Source organism: Chanodichthys erythropterus, chromosome 3 (assembly GCF_024489055.1).
Source record: "Chanodichthys erythropterus isolate Z2021 chromosome 3, ASM2448905v1, whole genome shotgun sequence".
Taxonomy (NCBI): domain Eukaryota; kingdom Metazoa; phylum Chordata; class Actinopteri; order Cypriniformes; family Xenocyprididae; genus Chanodichthys; species Chanodichthys erythropterus.
The window spans coordinates 69,427,679-69,448,685 of record NC_090223.1 but is presented as its reverse complement, the minus strand read 5'-3'; the positions used below and the strand labels follow the sequence as shown (position 1 = coordinate 69,448,685).

Here is a 21,007-nt window from a genome sequence, read left to right as displayed (position 1 = left end):
TTTTCATCGTCTGGTGTCGTTTAAAGCCCTTTGAAGCTGCAATGAAGCTGCCATTTGGACCTTCAACCGTTGGGCGCCCATTGAAATGAATGATAAGGAGAAAAATCCTGGAATGTTTACATCAAAAACCTTAATTTCTTTTCGACTGAAGAAAGAAAGACATGGACATCTTGGATGACATGGGGGTGAGTAAATTATTTGCAAAAGTTTATTTAAAAGTGAACTTATCCTTTAACCGGCTGACGGTGAACTTGTCAAACTAGCGATCAAAGACTACAGATTTTAGGCTAGGATTATAGGAATCTTTTAGTATTTGCAAAATTTGTCTCAGACGACCAAATCGTGGCCAAAATCACACAGTGTGAACCAGCCTTAAGATAAGTACATGGGTTCTTATACTACCACTGCATTTGCGTAGTCTGTCATATCAACAGTCTGTTTAATGCTTAGAGAGATTTACTAAGCATTTTAGCAGCTAGTGCATATGCATGTTTTATAATGATACAGAGACAAGCTTGCTGAACTTTAAATGGAAGCGTGTTTTGCTTGTATCACATTCTAACGAAGCTACAGCAAGTATTTTGTACAGCAGCAGCAGTATGAATAACAAATTCAGATAGCAATGGAGTGGATATCAACAACATAAAAGAACGCAGCAGATGTTGCATGCAGGGCTAAAGTAACCTGTTTGCTATTGAGTGAGATGAGTTTGTCGGCTAATGAGTGATCATGCAATGTGAATATATCATGATTAAAATGCAAACAATGTTTTCATCTTATGAACATACTAAGTACGTGAGCAGCTGTATTCAGATTTTATTGTGCATTTACTTTTCATACTACAGGACGAACAGCGATTTTGCAAGGTCGGTAAGTCATTTAATTAATGGATTTCACGTAGAATGATATTTATCATTTCTGCTTACCTTAGAGTGTGCCAAGGCAGTTCCATGTGTTTTTCAAACGAAGCAAGAGCGCCTCAGTTGATGCTTAATGTGTAATTTTGTGTTATAATCTGTATAGTATAATTCCTGTTGCGCTCTGGATAACTTCAGGTGTTTTCTATATGCGGTGTGTTGCAACGGCAGGCAGTGTGGCCGAATTATGGACAAGCTTTGTTAATCTAAGCAGTGCTGCATGTCCGTTAGAAATCTCTCTCTCTCTCTGCTTAAAATGCAGAGGTATCCATTAACAGGAGCGTAAATAGGAGGCACTTTGCAGTGTGGTGGTCAGCCATTGACGTAGCGGAACTTTGAGTTCGCTACTGAGAAAAGTGAATGCGGCCATACGTTTTAATTTGTAAATCTGTGAGGGCTGACAGTCAGTTGCACGCTGAGAAATTATGTTATGGGATTCACTGTCAAATTGCATCCACTGCCATAACCATTGCATATGGGACAAAGATGTAATAGAAATGCATTAGCATGCAACTCAGACAAGATAGAATATTAATTAAAAATATTGAGTTCTGTTAATCTCATTGATATTATGATGTGTAAATATAAATGTTTCATAGTATTGCTCAACTTCAACAACTCTTCAGGGCTGATGTTTTATGTACCTACATGTTTCGGGCTGGGTCAGCTGATGCATGTTGAAGTCATGCTAATTAATTTTCCTTTCATCTGAATGAGATTACTTTTAGGAGTATATAGGGTTACAATGACATTATCAAATGATGCTACATCATTATACTATTATTTGCTCAGGTGATTGAGGAGGGTTTCTTATCTCTATTAGCCTGCAATGTTTTACCATTTGTTAAAGCCACACATAATGTGTGTTCTAATTGGTATGTTTGAGCCTTTTGGCTCAGACACACATTTACATAGGCCACTAGAGCTAAGCCATTCGGCGTGATAGCCCAGGCACACATAGTCTAATAGGCAACTAGAGCCAAGCCTTACGGCCCAGAATATTTGTTGTGGCAAAAATGAGCCAGGCACACATAGATAGCTTACACACGGTTCCTATGGCTCTTCGAAGCAGCAGCAGTACATTTGTTTTGGCGGTAGATCTGCTGGGGGGTGAGGGTGAATCATTATCTTGCCTTCTGCATTGATGGGGGATCTCTGACATCTTTGGGCTTGTATTGTCCAATATCATGTAACCTGCTCTGTTGGGGGGTTATTCATGTACGCTATATTGTACAGCAGCAGCATGTCTTACTTGCTCACAGCAGCGGGTCATGTATGTATTGGCAGTAGCAAGTCCCATACTTGCTCTGCAGCAGCAGCAATAAAGCAGCAGCAGCGTAGCAGATCTATTCCACCAAGACCAAATATATCTACATTGTCATATCCATTACCATACCAAACACTCCGAGTTTTCATGACTTGCAGTTATAACTAAATGCACCGGGTGGTGCTGTGGAGCATGTTTAATAGGTTTATTTTATTTGATTGTCGCAAAATGTTGTTGCCTGCCTCGCGAAGTTTGGAATTACTTAGATGAAAATGATCTTACACAATGGAATTACTTTTAATCAAATGAATTAATGAAACTGAGTTATAATAATATCACCACCATAATGAGAAAACACATGAAATCTAAACACCCGTCAAATGAGGAAAGAAAGCTGTTCATCACTGCATTCACAACAGGTAAGCGCAGCTGTAACCTGAGTGAGCCGATAAGATAACTTATCTAATAGCAAAATGATTTTGAGACATATGCTTCCTTTAAGTTTCACAGAGGGAGATATATTTACGAACAGAAAATACAAAGTGCTGCTGTTAGAAACTTAGCTTAGCACAGCGTTATGTATTATTGTTATATTTGTGTTTCTGCAACGTCTGTCAGTGCAGCTAATTTTCTCACCCGAGCATGTGGATATTATAGTTTTTTCTCAACATGTACATGTGAAACAATATAAACACGATAATCATAAGATGACTCGAGTGTATTATGTACATTACGTTTTGTACGATAACTGCCGCTGTCTGCTTTATTAGTGTTTTTCCCGTTGTTTTCTTTTGTTCCTTGTATGTGTAATGTATGGGACGCGACAACAGAGTTGGAGATCCACATGCAGACTTTATTAATAGGATGAGCGTAGTCATATAGGCAGAGGGTCAAACACCAGCAAACAGAAACGAGAAAAATAATCCAATCACAGGCAGCAAACAATCATAAACACGGAAACAGTCCAGGGTCAAAAACACGGGAGACAAGGCCGGATACAAGGCTAAACAATAGCTGTCTCATTTCGAAGGCTGCATCCTCCAGAGGTTGCAGAGATGAACATTGTAGTCAATCATAGACATGTTGAGCGATTGAAAGCTGTGATCTCATCATTGCAACTAAATTTCTCTACACAAACAAATGCTTTCATCTTCATTAACAGTGCAAACGCGATATAAGAGATTCACTGAATAAAACGGGAGTTTTGCACGTCAGTCACTGATAAACTCACGCTGTTTAATTGACAGTTTCAGCGTGCTGCTCCAACGATTGCAAAGGGGACTTTCTTTGAGCTTTCTTTATATAATTCAGTCACTGTTAAATAACTGATTATTTTTATCCTACTAAGAGAAACAACGCAAGGTGAAGTTTAGTCACTGGTTTGAGTTACTGACACTAGGCATGTGACGGTATCAAATTTTCATGTTGCGATTAATTGATGAAGCTTTTATCACGGTATTATCGCGATATTAAAATAAGTTGCAAAACCATTTTTGTCATAATTTAACAGGTTTAAGAACTCTTTTTTTTTTAATAAAACAAAAACAACTCTGACTGAAATTTTTAAACAGATTAAAATGCAAAAGAATTAGGCTATAACGAACAACAGATAACACTTTACTCTATAAGCATTAGATTTAACACAGTTAAATACTTAGGCTACCTATTCTATTGCATGTCATGCGCGATTCTGTGGGCGGGGCTAAACAGGCAGGGATTAAGTAGGCGTTGATCTTCTTCTGCAGAGGCGGTGCTTGCTGCCCTTTGACCTCATAGATCCCCACTTTGTAAATCCCGTCTTTTTCTGGGTCTGGTGTCAATTAAAGCTTTTATTGGACTAATAAGGAAGTTTTCAACTCTAAAACTTACAGAATATTCTTTTAGTATGATGACCTCTTATGTGTCAAAAGGAAAATTTGATTTCTCAGTTCATCACCCATTTAAAGGCAAGTAGTTTCAAGCTTGTTTTTGTTTTAAACTTTGTTCTGCCTAATATCCTCCTCCTTTGTCTCTGTAACAGATATCTGTTGTACATTAGCCAGCTCAAGCATAACCCAAAATAAAACAAATACATTTTCTTGTCAAATTACATACAAATTTATTATTAATTTTCATTCATTGTCTGAGAGCGCAACAAGGCTGCTGTGAACATGTTGGCATAGCAACGATATACTTCCTGTTTTCTTTCCTGCCTGTGTGTCCTAAAAAAGACGTCTCATTTAATTCTGGCTAAGAATACTCCATATACTGCATCCTTCACAGAATTCGTCATCTTGACGCAAAAGTAAAAATCAGCCTTAAGTCTTCAGGAATGCTTGAAAATTATAGGCAGGTGCATTTGATTAGGGATGAAACTTAACTCTGCAAAAGAGTGGTCCTCCAGTACCAAAGCTGCCCATCCCTGATCCACAGGATACAAACATGTTGTTGGTTTTGAAGCTTTTAAATGTCTAAATTGTTTTATGTCTACTTTTGCCCTAGACCTAATGGCACTGAAAGAGGCGAGTCATGAACTTAATGAAAGGCAAGAAGAGGAAGAACATTATTATAAACATCATTTCATGACTGGGGAAAGAGCAACACAGAAAAAAGAGCTCAAAAGACTGGAACTAAGAGTTCTGGAGAGAAGCCTTTCACTTGCCAACAGTGTGGAAAGAGTTTCAGACCTAAAAGAAACCTTAAAGTCAACATGATAATTCACACTGGAGAAAAGCCTTACACCTGCCAACAGTGTGGAAAGAGTTTCACACGTAAAGAAAGCCTTGAAGGCCACATGAGAATTCACACTGGAGAAAAGCCTTACACCTGCCAACAGTGTGGAAAGAGTTTCAATAGAAAAGGAAAACTTGAAAACCACATGAGAGTTCACACTGGAGAGAAGCCCTTCACCTGCCAACAGTGTGGACAGAATTTCAGTCATAAAATAAGCCTTATAAGGCCATATGAGAATTCACACTGGAGAGAAACCTTTCACCTGCCAACAATGTGGATAGAGTTTCACACGTGAAGAAAGCCTTAAAGTCCACATGAGAATTCATACTGGAGAAAAGCTTTACATCTGTCAAGAGTGTGGAAAGAGTTTCAGTCACAAAAGAAGCCTTACAGTCCACATGAGAATTCATACTGGAGAAAAGCTTTACATCTGCCAACAGTGTGGAAAGAGTTTCAGTAGAAAAGGAAGACTTGAAAACCACATGACAGTTCACACTGGAGAGAAGCCCTTCACCTGCCAACAGTGTGGAAAGAGTTTCACACGTGAAAACCACCTTAAAGACCACATGAGAATTCACACTGGAGAGAAGCCTGGTTTAGATAGAAAATTCAAATAAAAATTGACAAAATGAATTGTCTTTATTCTTTCTGTGTTAAACTAAGTGTTGTTTATCATGAGACTGCAGTGCTCGTAAACATAATCAATGTAGCCTATTATTAGCCCTTTTAAATATTCTTTTGCCCTTGTGCTTGGGAGTTTGTTGTCATTTTCTCTGTGCTCATATTTTAATATTCATTATTCTGTATAATGGGTTTGTTGTATGTCTGTGCTCCATTGGTTGCATCTCCCCTCTTCCCCCTTCTCCCACTTTTCCAGAGCTTTACACGCCCATTTTCACAGAGATTTTGAGCTTTGAGGTGTGAACGACCAGGGGAAAACGGGGGTTTCATGAACCTTTAACAATGGACAATTTATATATATATATATATATATATATATATATATATATATATATATATATATATATATATATATATATACACACACACACACACCTAAAGGATGATTAGGAACACCATACTAATACTGTGTTTGATCCCCTTTCGCCTTCAGAACTGCCTTTATTCTATGTGGCATTGATTTAACAAGGTGCTGAAAGCATTCTTTAGAAATGTTGGCCCATACTGATAGGATAGTACTTGCAGTTGATGGAGATTTGTGGGATGCACATACAGGGCACGAAGCTCCCGTTCCACCACATCCCAAAGATGCTCTATTGGGTTGAGATATGTTGACTGTGGGGGCCATTTTAGTACAGTGAACTCATTGTCATGCTCAAGAAACCAATTTGAAATGATTCGAGCTTTGTGACATGGTGCATTATCCTGCTGGAAGTAGCCATCAGAGGATGGGTACATGGTGGTCATAAAGGGATGGACATGGTCAGAAACAATGCTCAGGTAGGCTGTGGCATTTAAACGATGCCCAATTGGCACTAAGGGGCCTAAAGTGTGCCAAGAAAACATCCCCCACACCATTACACCACCACCACCAGCCTGCACAGTGGTAACAAGGCATGATGGATCCATGTTCTCATTGTTTTCCGCCAAATTCTGACTCTACCATCTGAATGTCTCAACAGAAATCGAGACTCATCAGACCAGGCAACATTTTTCCAGTCTTCAACTGTCCAATTTTGGTGAGCTTGTGCAAATTGTAGCCTCTTTTTCCTCTTTGTAGTGGAGATGAGTGGTACCCGGTGGGGTCTTCTGCTGTTGTAGCCCATCCGCCTCAAGGTTGTGCGTGTTGTGGCTTCACAAATGCTTTGCTGCATACCTTGGTTGTAACGAGTGGTTATTTCAGTCAAAGTTGCTCTTCTATCAGCTTAAATCAGTCGGCCCATTCTCCTCTGACCTCTAGCATCAACAAGGCATTTTCGCCCACAGGACTGCCGCATACTGGATGTTTTTCCCTTTTCACACCATTCTATGTAAACCCTACAAAATGGTTGTGCGTGAAAATCCCAGTAACTGAGCAGATTGTGAAATACTCAGACCGGCCCGTCTGGCACCAACAACCATGCCAGGCTCAAAATTGCTTAAATCACCTTTCTTTCCCATTCTGACATTCAGTTTGGAGTTCAGGAGATTGTCTTGACCAGGACCACACCCCTAAATGCATTGAAGCAACTGCCATGTGATTGGTTGATTAGGAAATTGCATTAATGAGAAATTGAACAGGTGTTCCTAATAATCCTTTAGGTGAGTGTAGGCGTTATGTTGTATATATTTGAATAGTACAGAAAATAAATAATAATACATAACATTACATTTACATTTATTCATTTGGCAGACGCTTTTATCCAAAGCGACTTACAAGTGAGGAAATACAACAAGCGAGTCGTCATGACGAGGCAAATAGACAAGAAGTGCTCATAATACAAGTTATAGGCAGTGCTCAGATTATCCTAAGCTACAATAGAGAGGGATTAGAGGAAGTGAAAGGATAGGAATAAGAAGTTTTTTGTTTTTTTTTTAAGATGAGGTTAAGTGCTCACGAAAGAGATGGGTTTTCAGCTGTCTTTGAATATTGCCAGGGATTCTGCATTCCGGATGAAGGCAGGAAGATCTTTCCACCAGCAAGGGACAGTGAATGAGAATGTTCTGGAGAGTGATTTTGTGCCTCTCTGTGATGGTACCACAAACCTTCGCTCCTTTAATGAGCGCAGGTTTCTGGTTGGAGTGTAGACTCGTAAGAGTGAGTGGAAGTAGGAGGGTGCTGAGGCTGTGGTAGATCTGTAAGCAAGCGTCAACACCTTGAATTTGATGCGAGCAGCAAGTGGTAGCCAGTGAAGAGAGATGAAGAGAGGCGTGACGTGGGCTCTTTTGGGCTCATTGAAGATGAGACGTGCTGCTGCGTTCTGAATCATTTGTAGAGGCTTGATTGTGCATGATGGCAGTCCAGCCAGAAGTGCATTGCAGTAATCAAGCCTAGAAATGACCAGAGCCTGGACCAGAAGTTGTGTTGCATGTTCTGTTAGAAAGGGCCTGATTTTCCTGATGTTGTATAGTGCAAATCTGCATGACCGAGCTGTCATTGCAATGTGATCTTTGATGGTCAGTTGATCATCAATGATTACTCCAAGATTTCTGGACGAATTTGATGGGGTAATTGAGGATGTGCCTAGCTGGATGCTGAAATCGTGATTTAGAGTCGGATTGGCAGGGAAGACGAGAAGCTCAGTCTTAGCCAGGTTGAGCTGTAGATGATGTTCTTTCATCCATGCCGAGATGTCCGCCAGACAGCTTGAGATTCGTGCAGCTACTGTGGGATCATCTGGTTGGAATGAAAGGAAGAGTTGTGTGTCAATGGTAGGAGAAACCATGTGCCTGAATGATGGGACCAAGTGATGTAGTGTAAATGGAGAAGAGGAGGGGTCCAAGAACTGAACCCTGAGGAACACCCGTGGTCAGCTGATGAGCTTTGGATACCTCCCCTCTCCAGGCAACCCTGAAAGACCTTCCTGTGAGATAGGATTCAAACCAGAGAAGTGGAGTACCTGTGATGCCCAGTGATGAGAGGGTGGACAGGAGGATCTGATGATTCACCGTGTCAAAGGCAGCTGATAGATCGAGCAGAATGAGAACTGATGATTTGGAATCAGCCTTTGCAATCCGCAGGGATTCAGTGACCGACAGCAGTGCAGTCTCAGTCGAGTGGCCACTCTTGAAACCAGATTGATTGACATCCAATTGGTTGCTCCGTGAGAGGAAAGATGACACCTGGTTGAAAACAACTCGTTCAAGTGTTTTTCCTATGAATGGTAGGAGAGAAACAGGTCTGTAGCTGTCTACAAGAGACATGTTTAATGTGGGTTTCTTAAGCAGTGGGGTTACCCAAGCCTGTTTGAATGTGTTAGGGAAAGTAAATAATATATATAAATAATAAATATAATAATTTTTTACAGTTATGAGTATTTATAAATAATTATAATAATGAAAATAATAATAATAAATATTGCAGTTGTATGTTGTTTTGTTTTTGAAGAGATATAAGTATATGACATTTTATTTTACATCTTATTTTAAGGTGTCTGTGAAGGTGAAGGTGTTGCAGTTACTTTCTCAGAAGCAAACTGTCAGTAGGAGCCGGCAGAGGCTGACACAGACAACAAATACCGTCGCAGACCATGCTAAAAAAATCTTCTTAACAGTGTGGGGTGACCGTTCATTGGAAATAGGTAGCTGGTATGAGCTTACAGATGTGTCTGTATGCTTGTTCATACAGACATTTTGTTTGAGCACAACTGTGCAAACTACCTTTTCCATTGTTGATGACTGTGGTAGTTCAGCAGAAGTAGAACAAGGTGAATGAGAAAGTATTGTAGGAGAAATTGTGGACACAGAATTCAGTATTTTGGAGTTTGTGAATCTGGAAACCAATATGACTCGATGTGAAAATTGCAGAGCTTTCTGCTTCCAAAGTTACATGTCTGTTACGTGGACACATCACAGTTGAAATAGGAGCACAAAACAAGAAAATTCACATGGACCATGACGAATTCTGCAACCTATTAGGAATTGGTTTCAAAAGTACTTGGCCATGAAAAACTGCAGATTGATATGTGTGGCCAAGTCATGATAAATGTACAGTTTGTAAAGTCCATGTATGAGGCCAGAAGCAGTAGTGTGCCTGGTTTCCACAAACATGTGCACTCTAATTTTGAAATTGAGAAGGACAGTATGCCTTGTACTTCTACTGCCAGTGTTTGTGCTTTAAGCAGCAGTGAATGTGGTCATTCTAAAGCTGTGCAATCTGATGTTCACATTGAGAAGGACAGTGTGCCTTGTACTACTTCAGCTAGTGTTTGTGCTTTAAGCAGCAGTGAATCTGGACTTAGTAAATCTTTGCAGTGTGATGTCCACAGTGAGAAGGACAGTGTGCTTTGTACTCCTTGTACTAATGAGAAAGAGAGTGTAGATGTTCAAGACAATTTGAGGACATAGACTTGGATTTGGAAGAACTTGAGTGTTTGAATTGATAGGGGGCTGTTTCTTTCTTTCTTTTTTGAAAGTTTATGATAAGGTGAAGTTGTATTAGTTGCAATGTATATATTTGCGAAATATAAGTACAATATAAGTACAGTGTGAAGTGAGTTACTTTTTTGTCACAGCTGTATATACTTATGTCTAACACAAGCTTTTTTCCACCCCGGAAGTTAATGTAGCACCATCTTGTATATGTTACATATTACCACGCTTGTTTTTACAGCATATTTTTAACCACTTCCCTTTTTTCTGTGCTTCTAATATGTAAAGCTGCTTTGAAACAATTACCAATTGTAAAAGCGCTATATAAATAAATTTGACTTGACTTGACGAGCGCTCTTCCCAGGTCCTGCAAAAAGTGCCTCCTCATGTAGTTGTCCCCCTGTCTCCAACATATTGTAGAAGATTGCCATGGGCCAGCGAGCTGTCTTTCTCCGGATTTTCTGGAATATCACAAAAAAGCATACACAAACATTTAGTATTACTGCTGACGTCCAGTGTTAGTTCAATTCTCTTTACATGGCATTTAGCTTAGAATAAAAAAAAAGTATTTTGAGCAATTATTTATTTATATATAAATATAAAATATATATTTATATAAATATGTATATATAAATATATATAACAATAATATATATATATATATATATATATATATATATATATATATATATATATATATATACACATAAATAAATGCATAAAATACTTTTTTTTATTCTAAGCTATGGCATGTAAAGTGAATTGAACTATCACTGGATGTCATATATATATATATTACATATATTAGTAATATTATTATTATCATCATCATTTTTTTAGAATATATATATGTATTTCAATAAATAATTAGTAGCAAAGTAGCAAATACCTTATCAAGATTGTCCACTCCCCCTTTGGTCCTGTTGTATGGCAAGATCATTTCAGGTTTCCTGTCTTCTCTTTCGCTCACTGCTGCATCTTCTTGCACAGTGCTCATGAGAAGAACGTTTTTATTTTTTCTGGGGCAGTACGACACGATGGCGTGTGTTTCTGTGAAGGCGAACATAGATGAGAACTTAGCCCGGCCTCTTTGAATGGTCAGAGCAGTTGGCAGCTCTGGCTTGTTCCTTCGGATTGTTCCTATCATTCTCATTTTCTTGTTTAGGAGCTCTATGCCAAGAGCATATGAAGTAAAAGTTGTCACAAGTGACAATATGCCCTTGATAGCCATCCATCACTTCCAGGACTATTCTCCTTCCCAGGTTTCTTTCGTGTGGCATCCCTGGAGGTTTTCCTGTGTATACCTGCATGTTCAAACAGTAGCTCGAGTTTGCATCACAGGCTGCCCATATTTTAATGCCATATTTGGCAGGTTTTTTTGGCATGTACTGCTTTAAAGGACACCGGCCCCTGAATCCCACCAAGCTCTCATCAACTGTAATGTTGGTATCTGGTCTGTACATGAGAGGTAGTCTTGTCAGTTGTCATCCTAGTCAGTTGTTTGAATTTTTTCAGTGGCATGGTTGTACGGAAAATTGCCCTCCCCAACTCACTGTCCCATAAACTGGATGCAGATTTGTGGTGAGATTTTAAAACCCCAGCAAGAATTAGAAGTCCAATAAATGCTTGAATTTTATTACATTCAATATTAGACCAGTCTTCACCAAACACTCGTTGCCCCTCTAAATTTCTCATCTCAAGAATCTGTAACGGTGGTTCCCAACAACAATAATAAAAAAAAAAAATGTCCGGCAGGAGGGAATCGAACCCGGGTCCTCAGTATGGTAACGCTAAGTACTAACCACGAGGCCACATTAGCACATATAACAAACTGCTCACAGTCCTAAGTTGATTCTTAGTCCCCAACACCTCGGGAAAAAAAAACATATATAAATATATGAGTAAACAATCAGTTTAGTTCGGGCGCCAGACAAGTATGCACTTGCCACAAATAATAATAATAATATAATCACCTCGGATAAATAGAGAGAAAAAAATAAAATAACCATCCGTTACATAAATTTATATAATAAAGAAAAACGGAAAAGCAATAAATTTAATGCAACTTTGTCTTTTAATGAAATATAGTGTAAGTTGGACACTTCAAAAGAAGAAGATAATTTTAAATATAAAAAAAAACACTGACTTACTATTCAATATAAATCAACTTTGCAAAACAACAAACAAAACAAATATGCAAACATCAGAGGGAAAAAAATAAATAAAAATAATAATGTGGTGTATACGTATGTGAGAGTGACAGAGGGAGAGAGATGAAAGAAAAAAATGTATATCTGTGATTAAAGCAACACTGACCAAGTCGGCAGCACGGGTGGTATCTAAGAGTGATTCGGGTCATCGACGTTGTCAGCCTTTTTTTTTCCCTTTTTATACACCACCAAGCAGACGTTTTTGGAATATAGTACAAACTCCAATCCAGTCCCCAAACTTGAGTAAGAGCATTCACCGGCTGACGACAACGCCCGCTAGCGACAGGCTTAACAGGTAGCTGCACCCCACCTCCTCGCCATGATTCCCGGAAACGGTAACGTAAGATCTACCCGCAAGGACTGCCTCCAAAGGAAAACGCAACGTCTCTGGTCAGTTGAACGTGACATCAGTCTCTAAACCTCGCCCATATATACTTTCACCCTTCACCCTTAATTAATCCTTTCCTCCAAACCTATAGCTCTTAGATTAGGAGGAGAAGACAAATAACATAAAAGGAGGCAGAAAATAACTGTACTGCAAAAAAAAATTTGATGCATGGAGCTTTGAAAAAAAGTTCAAAAGTAGATTTGATATCTTCAGCCCTTACACAGGCATACCTTGTTGGTCCAGGCGCATTTCTTCTGACCTCCTCTGCCTGTGCTCTCCTTTGTGTCCTTGTGTGAGGAGTTGAAGACCACAGTATTTCCCCGTTCTTGGAGAGGTAAGTTTCAGGGCCTTCTCTCTCCTCTGAATCCTCAGTGAAGTTTTGGTCAGCCTCTGTAAAATCTTCCTCTTCAGAGACTTGCTCATCTGGCTCTGTTCCCTTTTTCATCACTGTTATGTAGTAAATAAGCCAGGGTCTCCTGAGCAGTATATCTCTTAGCAATTGTGGAGAATGAACTGTGTACTGGGCTCAAAGTGGCAATATTTATACCCCAAGTTTTTGTTTTCATAAACAAATGCTGTGATTGGCTTTTTGTTTTCATAAACAAGTGCTGCAATACGCCTGAAGGTTACTAGGGAAGAATTCAATCCTTTGATCTTACTCTCTGTGTGTGCGTGTGTGTGTGTGCGTGAGTGTTCAAGAGAGAGAGACATAGTATGTGACTTTTAAATTTTGGACCCAATGTCTCCCCTTTATTTTATTCATTGATTTTATTTCACATATTCTCATATTTCTCTGTTACAGGCTCACCAGTCTAGTATTTACTTGTGTGTGTGTGTGTCAACAGATGCTGTGATTGGCTTCTTGATTTTATAAACAGGTGCTGCAATAGGCCTGGAGGTTACTAGTGAAGAATTCCATCCTTTGACCTTACTCTGTTGCGCGTGCTTGTTTGTGTGTGTGTGTGTTCAAGAGAGAGACATGGTGTGTGACTTTTGCATTTTGGATCCAATGTCTCCCCTTTATTTGATTCATTGATTTTATTTCACATATTCTCACATTTCTCTGTTACAGTTTCACCAGTCTCATATTTCCCTGTGTGTGTGTGTGTGTTATGGTTCAGCCTCACCGGTGAGGCATTTCGAATCTGGGAGCACATTGAGGAACAGTGCTGTCCTGTGAAGAAGTCCAAGGCAAAATAATGAAAACCAGGTTGGTTTGTCCACAAGGATAGAAAACAGAGTCACTGATGTCATGTATGTTGATTGGTTAAAAATCCTGATGATGCCACAGGGATTCCTTGGCATGTTGCGGCGGATCTCTCACGGGACAAAACAGGAACACAAGACAGAAAGACAGGGGAAAACAATTATACACAGACAGCTGAACAGCTGTTCCCTCAAAATAACAAAAGTGAGTAAACCCCTAAGTGAAAATGTCCAAATTGGGCTCAATTAGCCATTTTCTCTCCCCGATGTCATGTGACTTGTTAGTGTTACAAGGTCTCAGGTGTGAATGGGAAGCAGGTGTGTTAAATTTGGTGTAATCACTCTTACTCTCTCATACTGGTCACTGGAAGTTCAACATGGCACCTCATGGCAAAGAACCCTATAAGAAATTGTAGTCTGCCTCGACCCAGATTCCACTCCAAAGTATATTTTAGAATGAGCTTATCCCCAAAATAGCTTAATTATCATAGAGAAGAAGAAAGGCAACTGGTATATTGTTTATGTACCATTTATCAATTGTAGAATGAGAATGGGGGTGTCAATGAGGTGTAACAACTTTATTAACATACAGACCACAGCTGGTAAAACATGAGAAACTACATTTACATTTCAAGAGTGGCAAACTGTAAACAGGATAAAAGGTTTGAGATTTGGATGTTCTGTGTTCATTCCGACTCTGATGAACCCAAAGTGCTATGTGTACTTTGTCACTGCTACACTGGAATAAACTTCTTCAACGTCCTCATCATTTTTTTCTTACATTGGCAAGCCAGCCAGGAGGGATTTCCAATAAAGTGGGGAAAGGTAAGAAAAACTGTTTTCTGTTTTTTATGCTGGTTTTTGTCAGGGAACCCCTCATTTAAAAAAAAATCTAGAAAGGAAATTTTAAGGACAGAAGAGAATTGTTTCTCTTCGGAGAACGGAAACAAAGTGCTTAAGTTTAAAGTTTCTAAAGTAAGTGAAACTTGGTGTTAGTCTCTTATAATTCTGTTAAGATTCTAAAGTAATTGAATCAACCCAACGCAGTGTGGTGACAGAATTGTATTAGAATTGTTTCTAAAGTAGTTGAAACAAAGTGGTAAGTTTCTAACGTAACTGAAACTGAGTGTAGAGTTTTTATAATTCTGTTAAGATTCTAAAGTAACTGAACTGAATTGACCCAATGCAGTGTGATCATATATATATATATATATATATATATATATATATATATATATAATGTCACACGAACGCGGTGGCGCGATTGTCATGCCGACCGTAACAGCCCTAACTTTATCAAAAAGTAACAATCCCAACTATGTCTTCAGATAGTTTACAAAATATATCTGACGCAGCTCTCCGTGTACGCGCTTTGGATGAGTACACAATTATTCTCCTCACAGCGCGTGCAAGTTCTCTTTTGCGTCTTACAGTTGAATGTTTAAAGTGGCAACTGGCAAGGTTTAAATGAGTTTAGTTTAAACAGTAGCAACGTGAGATGTTCAGGTCTCACCTGCACTCGCGTGCTATCAAAACCCGGGTGATGATGGCGTGAATGACATACGGCTCATTCATTGAACATTTGTTTATAGTGATTACCGTAGTTTGCTCCACATCTGATTTTCTATAACCAAACCAGTTCCAAATTGTGAAGGGAACTCTTCGCTTAATAACAAGCTGCTCCTCAGCCTCACGTCTTTCGTCATGCTTGTTTTAACTCCACACGTGAACAGTGAATCGGTCACGAAATACGTCAACAACTAGACTTATCGTAATTATCGCGAGGAGACAAATTTTTATCGTGAGGAGAATTTTCAACGGTATTTATCGCAAGCGATTATATCGCCCATCCCTAACGCAAAGTGATTCTGGGAAATTTAAAACAATAACCCGAAGCTGTGTAGTTTTTCCCAACGTACTGAGGCATTGTTTTAAATTTGATAAACTTACGCTGAAGGGGTAATTTCTACAAATAATTACCTAGCTAGTAAAACAATATGGAAAGAAGAAAAGATCAGAATGCAGAATGAGATTGCATTTCTTAAAACTAACAAAGACATGCTTAAATCATCTGTGGAAAAATTGGCCAGCAGTTTGGAGGAAACGAAGACAGCTTGTGAGTTTATGATCAAGAATGGCATAGCTAAAAAAACACCAGTAAGACATTGTTAGGTGTCACGTTGTGTAACCCAGTTCCAGGAATGCCAAATTTGCAGGAACATGGCTCTGAGGGTTGGGAAAGAGATTCTCAGTCATTCAGTAGTCAAGACTCTGACTGTACATTTAGATTTCCTATGGCACCAGTTCATACTACAACAACTATGCATGCTATTGAAGGAAGGGAACAGCAAATTACCATTACCATAGTCAGAGGATTTAATCCAACTGAACTAGAAACTCTGATCAAGAATATTGGGAAATTTTATCCTGCTAAACAAGATCCATTAGATTTTCTGAAAAACTTGGAGGAATATGCAGAGATTTACTAATTTACAGACGGTGATGCATGTGTGTTGTTAACAATGTGCCTGCCTGACACTTTGTCTGGAGCCTTAACTCGGAAAGTAAAGGACAGAACTGCAATTAAGTCAGATAGGAAACAGGCACTGCTTGAAGTTTTAGGTGTGTTGTCAGTTAATTGGGATAAAATATCTGAGATGCACATGAGGAAAGGAGAGCACCCAGCAGTTTTCAGAACAATTATTGGAGGTGTTTAAAACTTTCAGTGGCAATTCTGATATCACTAAGAATGATGTCAAGTTTCAAGTCTGCCTTGATTAACAAATGTGACCCACTCACTCGTTCTGCTGTGTCAATGTTTGTGACACCATTCTCTGAGTATAATGACATTATTGCTAAAATGACACAGTTTTACAACAATAATGCGAATGCAAATAATCAAATAAAAGATGCCAAATCTAGACATCCAGTTGCTGCCTTTGGCAAAAGAGAATGTTCTAGATTATCTGATGGTTTGCATCATAGACCAAGGAGATTTGCAAGAGTAAATTCAGAAGGTGTTATTCTTTGCTATGCATGTGAAAGAGATGGTCACATTGTAAGGCATTGTTTGGAGAAAAGAAGGGAAGATCAGGAGGTTGTTTTAAATGTGGAAAAGCTGGTCACATCGTTAGACATTGTCAAGACAATGAGAGATCTCTTAAAAGATTTGTCTGTCATGCATGTGGAAGGGATGGTCACATTGCAAGGCATTGTTTGCAGAAAAGAAGGAAAGATCAGGAAGTTGTTTGTTTTGCATGTGGAAAGACAGGACACAAGGCAAGAGAGTGTCACTTTTCACATAAAAGAAAGGTGGGCTATCACGATCTGCTTAAGCAAATAGACAATTTAGAAATCCAGTTGGCACTGTTGAAAGGAAATAAAGAAGAAGACATTCACACTTTGCCAGACACATCACTGCATGAACGACATGACTGTAACTCAGTCACAAGCAGATGCTGATGTTAATTAGAATTGTTTATGATAGTAGTACATTTTCAAAAGAATGGTTACTATCAAAAGGGGGTGATTCTTTATAATTTATGAAAAATGTTTTATTGGCATTGATATGTAAATGTAATAAGAAATAATTAATGTAATAAGGAATGTTTTAATGGCATTCATCTTAAAATGAATTTAAGACATTACTGATGTTTGATGTTTTGAGATGAAATGTCTGTGACTTTGATGTGTAAATGTGGAAAGATTCTTGTGGCGGAAAGGGGGGCAACCTTTTCTGAATATTGTTTCAGATATAAGCATCAAGATGTTTTTGTCTGAAATGTGTAAACTCCTGGAGACAGATCATCTGGTAATTTGAAGGATGAGAAGGCCAGTGGATACAGGTGATTTTCTCAAGAAAATGTTTTTGAATGTGAAAAGATTCTTGTGGGGGAAGGGGGGCAACCTCTTCATTTTGATTCTTGTTTCAGATATATGCATTGGGATGATTGTCTGGAATGGGTAACATCTGGGAGAAAGATGATCTGGTCGTTTGAGGAACGAGAAGGCGAGTTGATCCAGTGGAGCCATGGGACATTCTCAAAAAAAGAACAATGATCCATGATCCAGAAACCTTGAGATTTCCAGACCTGCAAGATCCAGAACCCCAGGCCTAAAAGTTCTAGAAACCCTGAGAACCACCATGGGATGAATGAAACTGATGGAGTGACACAGACTTGAACAACAACAGTGACTGCTTCTTTTAGAAGGACTTATAGTCCAGGTGGAAAAGAACAGACAATGAGAAGAGAAACAAAAGAAGATCAAACAGCTTCAGAGACTATGGACAGACGTCCTTCCACCTAGATGGAAAACAAGTGGGCAAAAGAAAATACCCACAAGAAATGCACAATGACAGACTCACTGCACATGACACTAGAATGAGACAAATATATGCATAGTTGGATGCATAAAATGTATTATTGAATGCTGAACGCACACACTGAGAAAATGGACACAATGAAAAAGCGTGCACACACACACGCACACATTATATTGTCTATTGATTTTTGAAAAAAAAAACTAAACAATTTGTTATTATTACTGATGCTAAGGAAAGATTATGAAAGCCCAACAAAGTTTTGAAGAAAAAAACAAAAAGACACGATTTTGTCAAAACAAATGCACGTCGGAGACTTAGCTATTGCCTATTCTGGTTTCATTTGGGATTTAACCTTTAACCCCTTACCAGTAACCCCCACTTTTGGCCAGGTAGTGAAAAATTACATACCCAAAATAAAATGGTTGCTGCTAACAAGTCCTCCAGACTACACACAAAAACAAGGTATCATTTGAAAGCTGACACTTGATAGTTTACTATAAAAGATTCAGAATTACTCTAGCAATTACTAATAGAGAGATAAAAAAGCTCAAACACAATTGATATATATAATTGTTTATGGAAATGAAAAATGCAAAAGGCAGACACATAGGGGCCTGGAAACATAAGCAATATATGTTTAAAATTTGAAATGAAAAATGAATTTTTTACAATAATTTATTTCAGTGCATGTCTAGGCACCTTTCCAAAAAGGCCACTTGGAGATGCCAAAGGGACACTTGGTAACCACCTTTAACTGTGAAGTATAAGAAGTCTATTTGATCATTTCCATACATTTTATCATTCCAATATGACAAAGCAAAATTTATATACTATATCTGATATATTTTTTTTACTCTTAAAAGTTTAGAAAAATGCAATCCATGGATCATTTACATACAGAAATATACAGCCATACTACCCTGTTGTTGCCCTGATGGCACATTTACACAATCATATATTTTATATTCATATTCCAAGGATCATTTACATACAGCAACATATAGCCATACCCAACTTGTTGTTGCCCTGATGGCAGATTAACATCAGTTTACAATTTTTCTATTCAAAAGCAAAGGATAATTTACACAAAGCAATTTCCCATCATACCCACTCTCTTGTTACCCTTATTGAACATTTACACCAGCAGCTAATGACCAAGACTGCAATCAAGACGCTTGGATACAGCACTCTCCTCCGAATAATCCACATTTTCTTCATCACTGCTTCGCATAAATTCTTCCAATGCAGAAACAGGAGAAAACAACTTCTGTGCACAACGCTGATCCATGGCTGACGAATGTGAGTGCTAGTGGGCAGCAGGTGTGTCTCCCTTATATTTGCGTCACGCCAGCGGGGGGGGGCGCGCGCTATTTTTCCTGGAAGCAAATTGTTCCGCACACTAAACAACAATGTATTACACGTGAGATTATGCAAATCAACACATTGGCGTAATCGTTATTGCATAGGCTAACGTTACATGACAACACAATAGTTTGGCCATTGCTGTCTTTTTACTTTTTTCCCACTTACGTTTGCCTGTGCATAATCAGACGTCACTAAAAGCGCCTGTCCACTTTTGTACATGTATATGTGTCCAGTTTTCATCGGACATCTTCTGGGCTGTTCTCATTCATTTACAGACACTCTACTAAATAAAGTTATATGTCATTGAATAAAGCGCTAGATGTGGACAGTTCGTCGAATAAACATGACAGCGCACCCGTGAATAGCGCTTACAGGATATAAACAATAGAAGTTATATCTATTTTTATACCAGTTTGCATGCTTTTGGACAAATATTTACTATGGAAATCGTGTATTGGACTCTTCCCATGGAAAAAACGTCGATGTCACCATTATACTGCCAAACATTACAGTTCCACGACACAAAAAGGTAAGGACGCCCCCTCCCTTTTGTTGTCTTAGGAAATTGTTCACGGTCATACAGAATAACAAAAAACTACTATAAAGTTATCTTGATTGCAGTGTTGGGGAAGCTACTCTGAAACTGTAGTTTGACAAGCTACAAGCTACTCATAAATTAAAGTAGTTAAACTACTGTCAAGCTACCCTTTTGAAAAAGTAGCTACACTACAAGTTACTATCAAAAAGTAGCTAGCTACTTTAAAACTACTTTGATTTTTTTCTTTAAATGACAGCTTATTACAAATAACTGGATAACTGTTCATGAAGAATGTTTAAGTAAGATGTTTGGAGTTTAAAACAAAGCAACGGACTACAATTATGATTTCAAAGCGTACTGTTTTATTTTGTAAACTATATCAAAAGATACAATACTCAAATGTAGCTTATATCTCACACTGACTCTCTTTGCATGCTTTATATATAATAGCATACATTCAGAATTTTAATATAAATTTTGTTTTTCATGCTACGAGAGGACCGACCACCAATTGCACTCTGCAGTTTCAGAAGTGATTTCTACATATAAATGCAGGATTCATGCTCAAAATTGCTACCATAACACGAGACAAAAATATGCAATAATAAGAATAAGCAATGTAAATGCAGACTAGAAAAACATTAGAATTTTTGTATCAATATTTTTGAAATTCTATTCCAGTTATTTGTTATTAATTACTTAATCTTAAATGTCTCACTATACATTGATTCTTATTATGGTGGAGCCGTTGTTTACACATTACATCTGCACTTTATTATAACACCCTCACTGATTTCAGAGGCACCCTCAATGATTTGATTCTGGAACCGGACCTGCACGTAAACCGAACCGGAACTTAAATTGGATACACAGAAAAATGCAGGTTAAACTCACAGCACATGCAGTGATAAAGCTTTGAGATGAGAATCATGTGCTTCTCGCCTGAACATTCTTATATCAGAGCAACCGATTTTATTAGATAAGTCTTTGCCGTGTGATAAGCGCACTAAGCTATGTTGCAATTTTGTTTTCTGTTCAGTTGACGGATG

At 38.4% G+C, this 21,007-nt stretch overlaps 1 protein-coding gene across 1 annotated transcript; it reads left to right on the top strand.

Moving 5' to 3' along the window:
• The first annotated feature begins 82 nt into the window (after positions 1-82).
• Positions 83-5,193, top strand: LOC137007573 (gastrula zinc finger protein XlCGF8.2DB-like). Its single transcript, XM_067369115.1, has 2 exons — positions 83-185; positions 4,666-5,193. The coding sequence occupies exon 2, from the start codon at positions 4,874-4,876 to the stop codon at positions 5,189-5,191; it is 318 nt and encodes a 105-aa protein (XP_067225216.1). The 5' UTR covers positions 83-185; positions 4,666-4,873; the 3' UTR covers positions 5,192-5,193.
• The last annotated feature ends 15,814 nt before the right edge of the window (positions 5,194-21,007 follow it).

What these genes read in the sequence shown, in the direction of transcription:
- LOC137007573 (XM_067369115.1), top strand. Translation starts at nt 4,874, where the DNA reads ATGATAATTCACACTGGAGAAAAGCCTTACACCTGCCAACAGTGTGGA.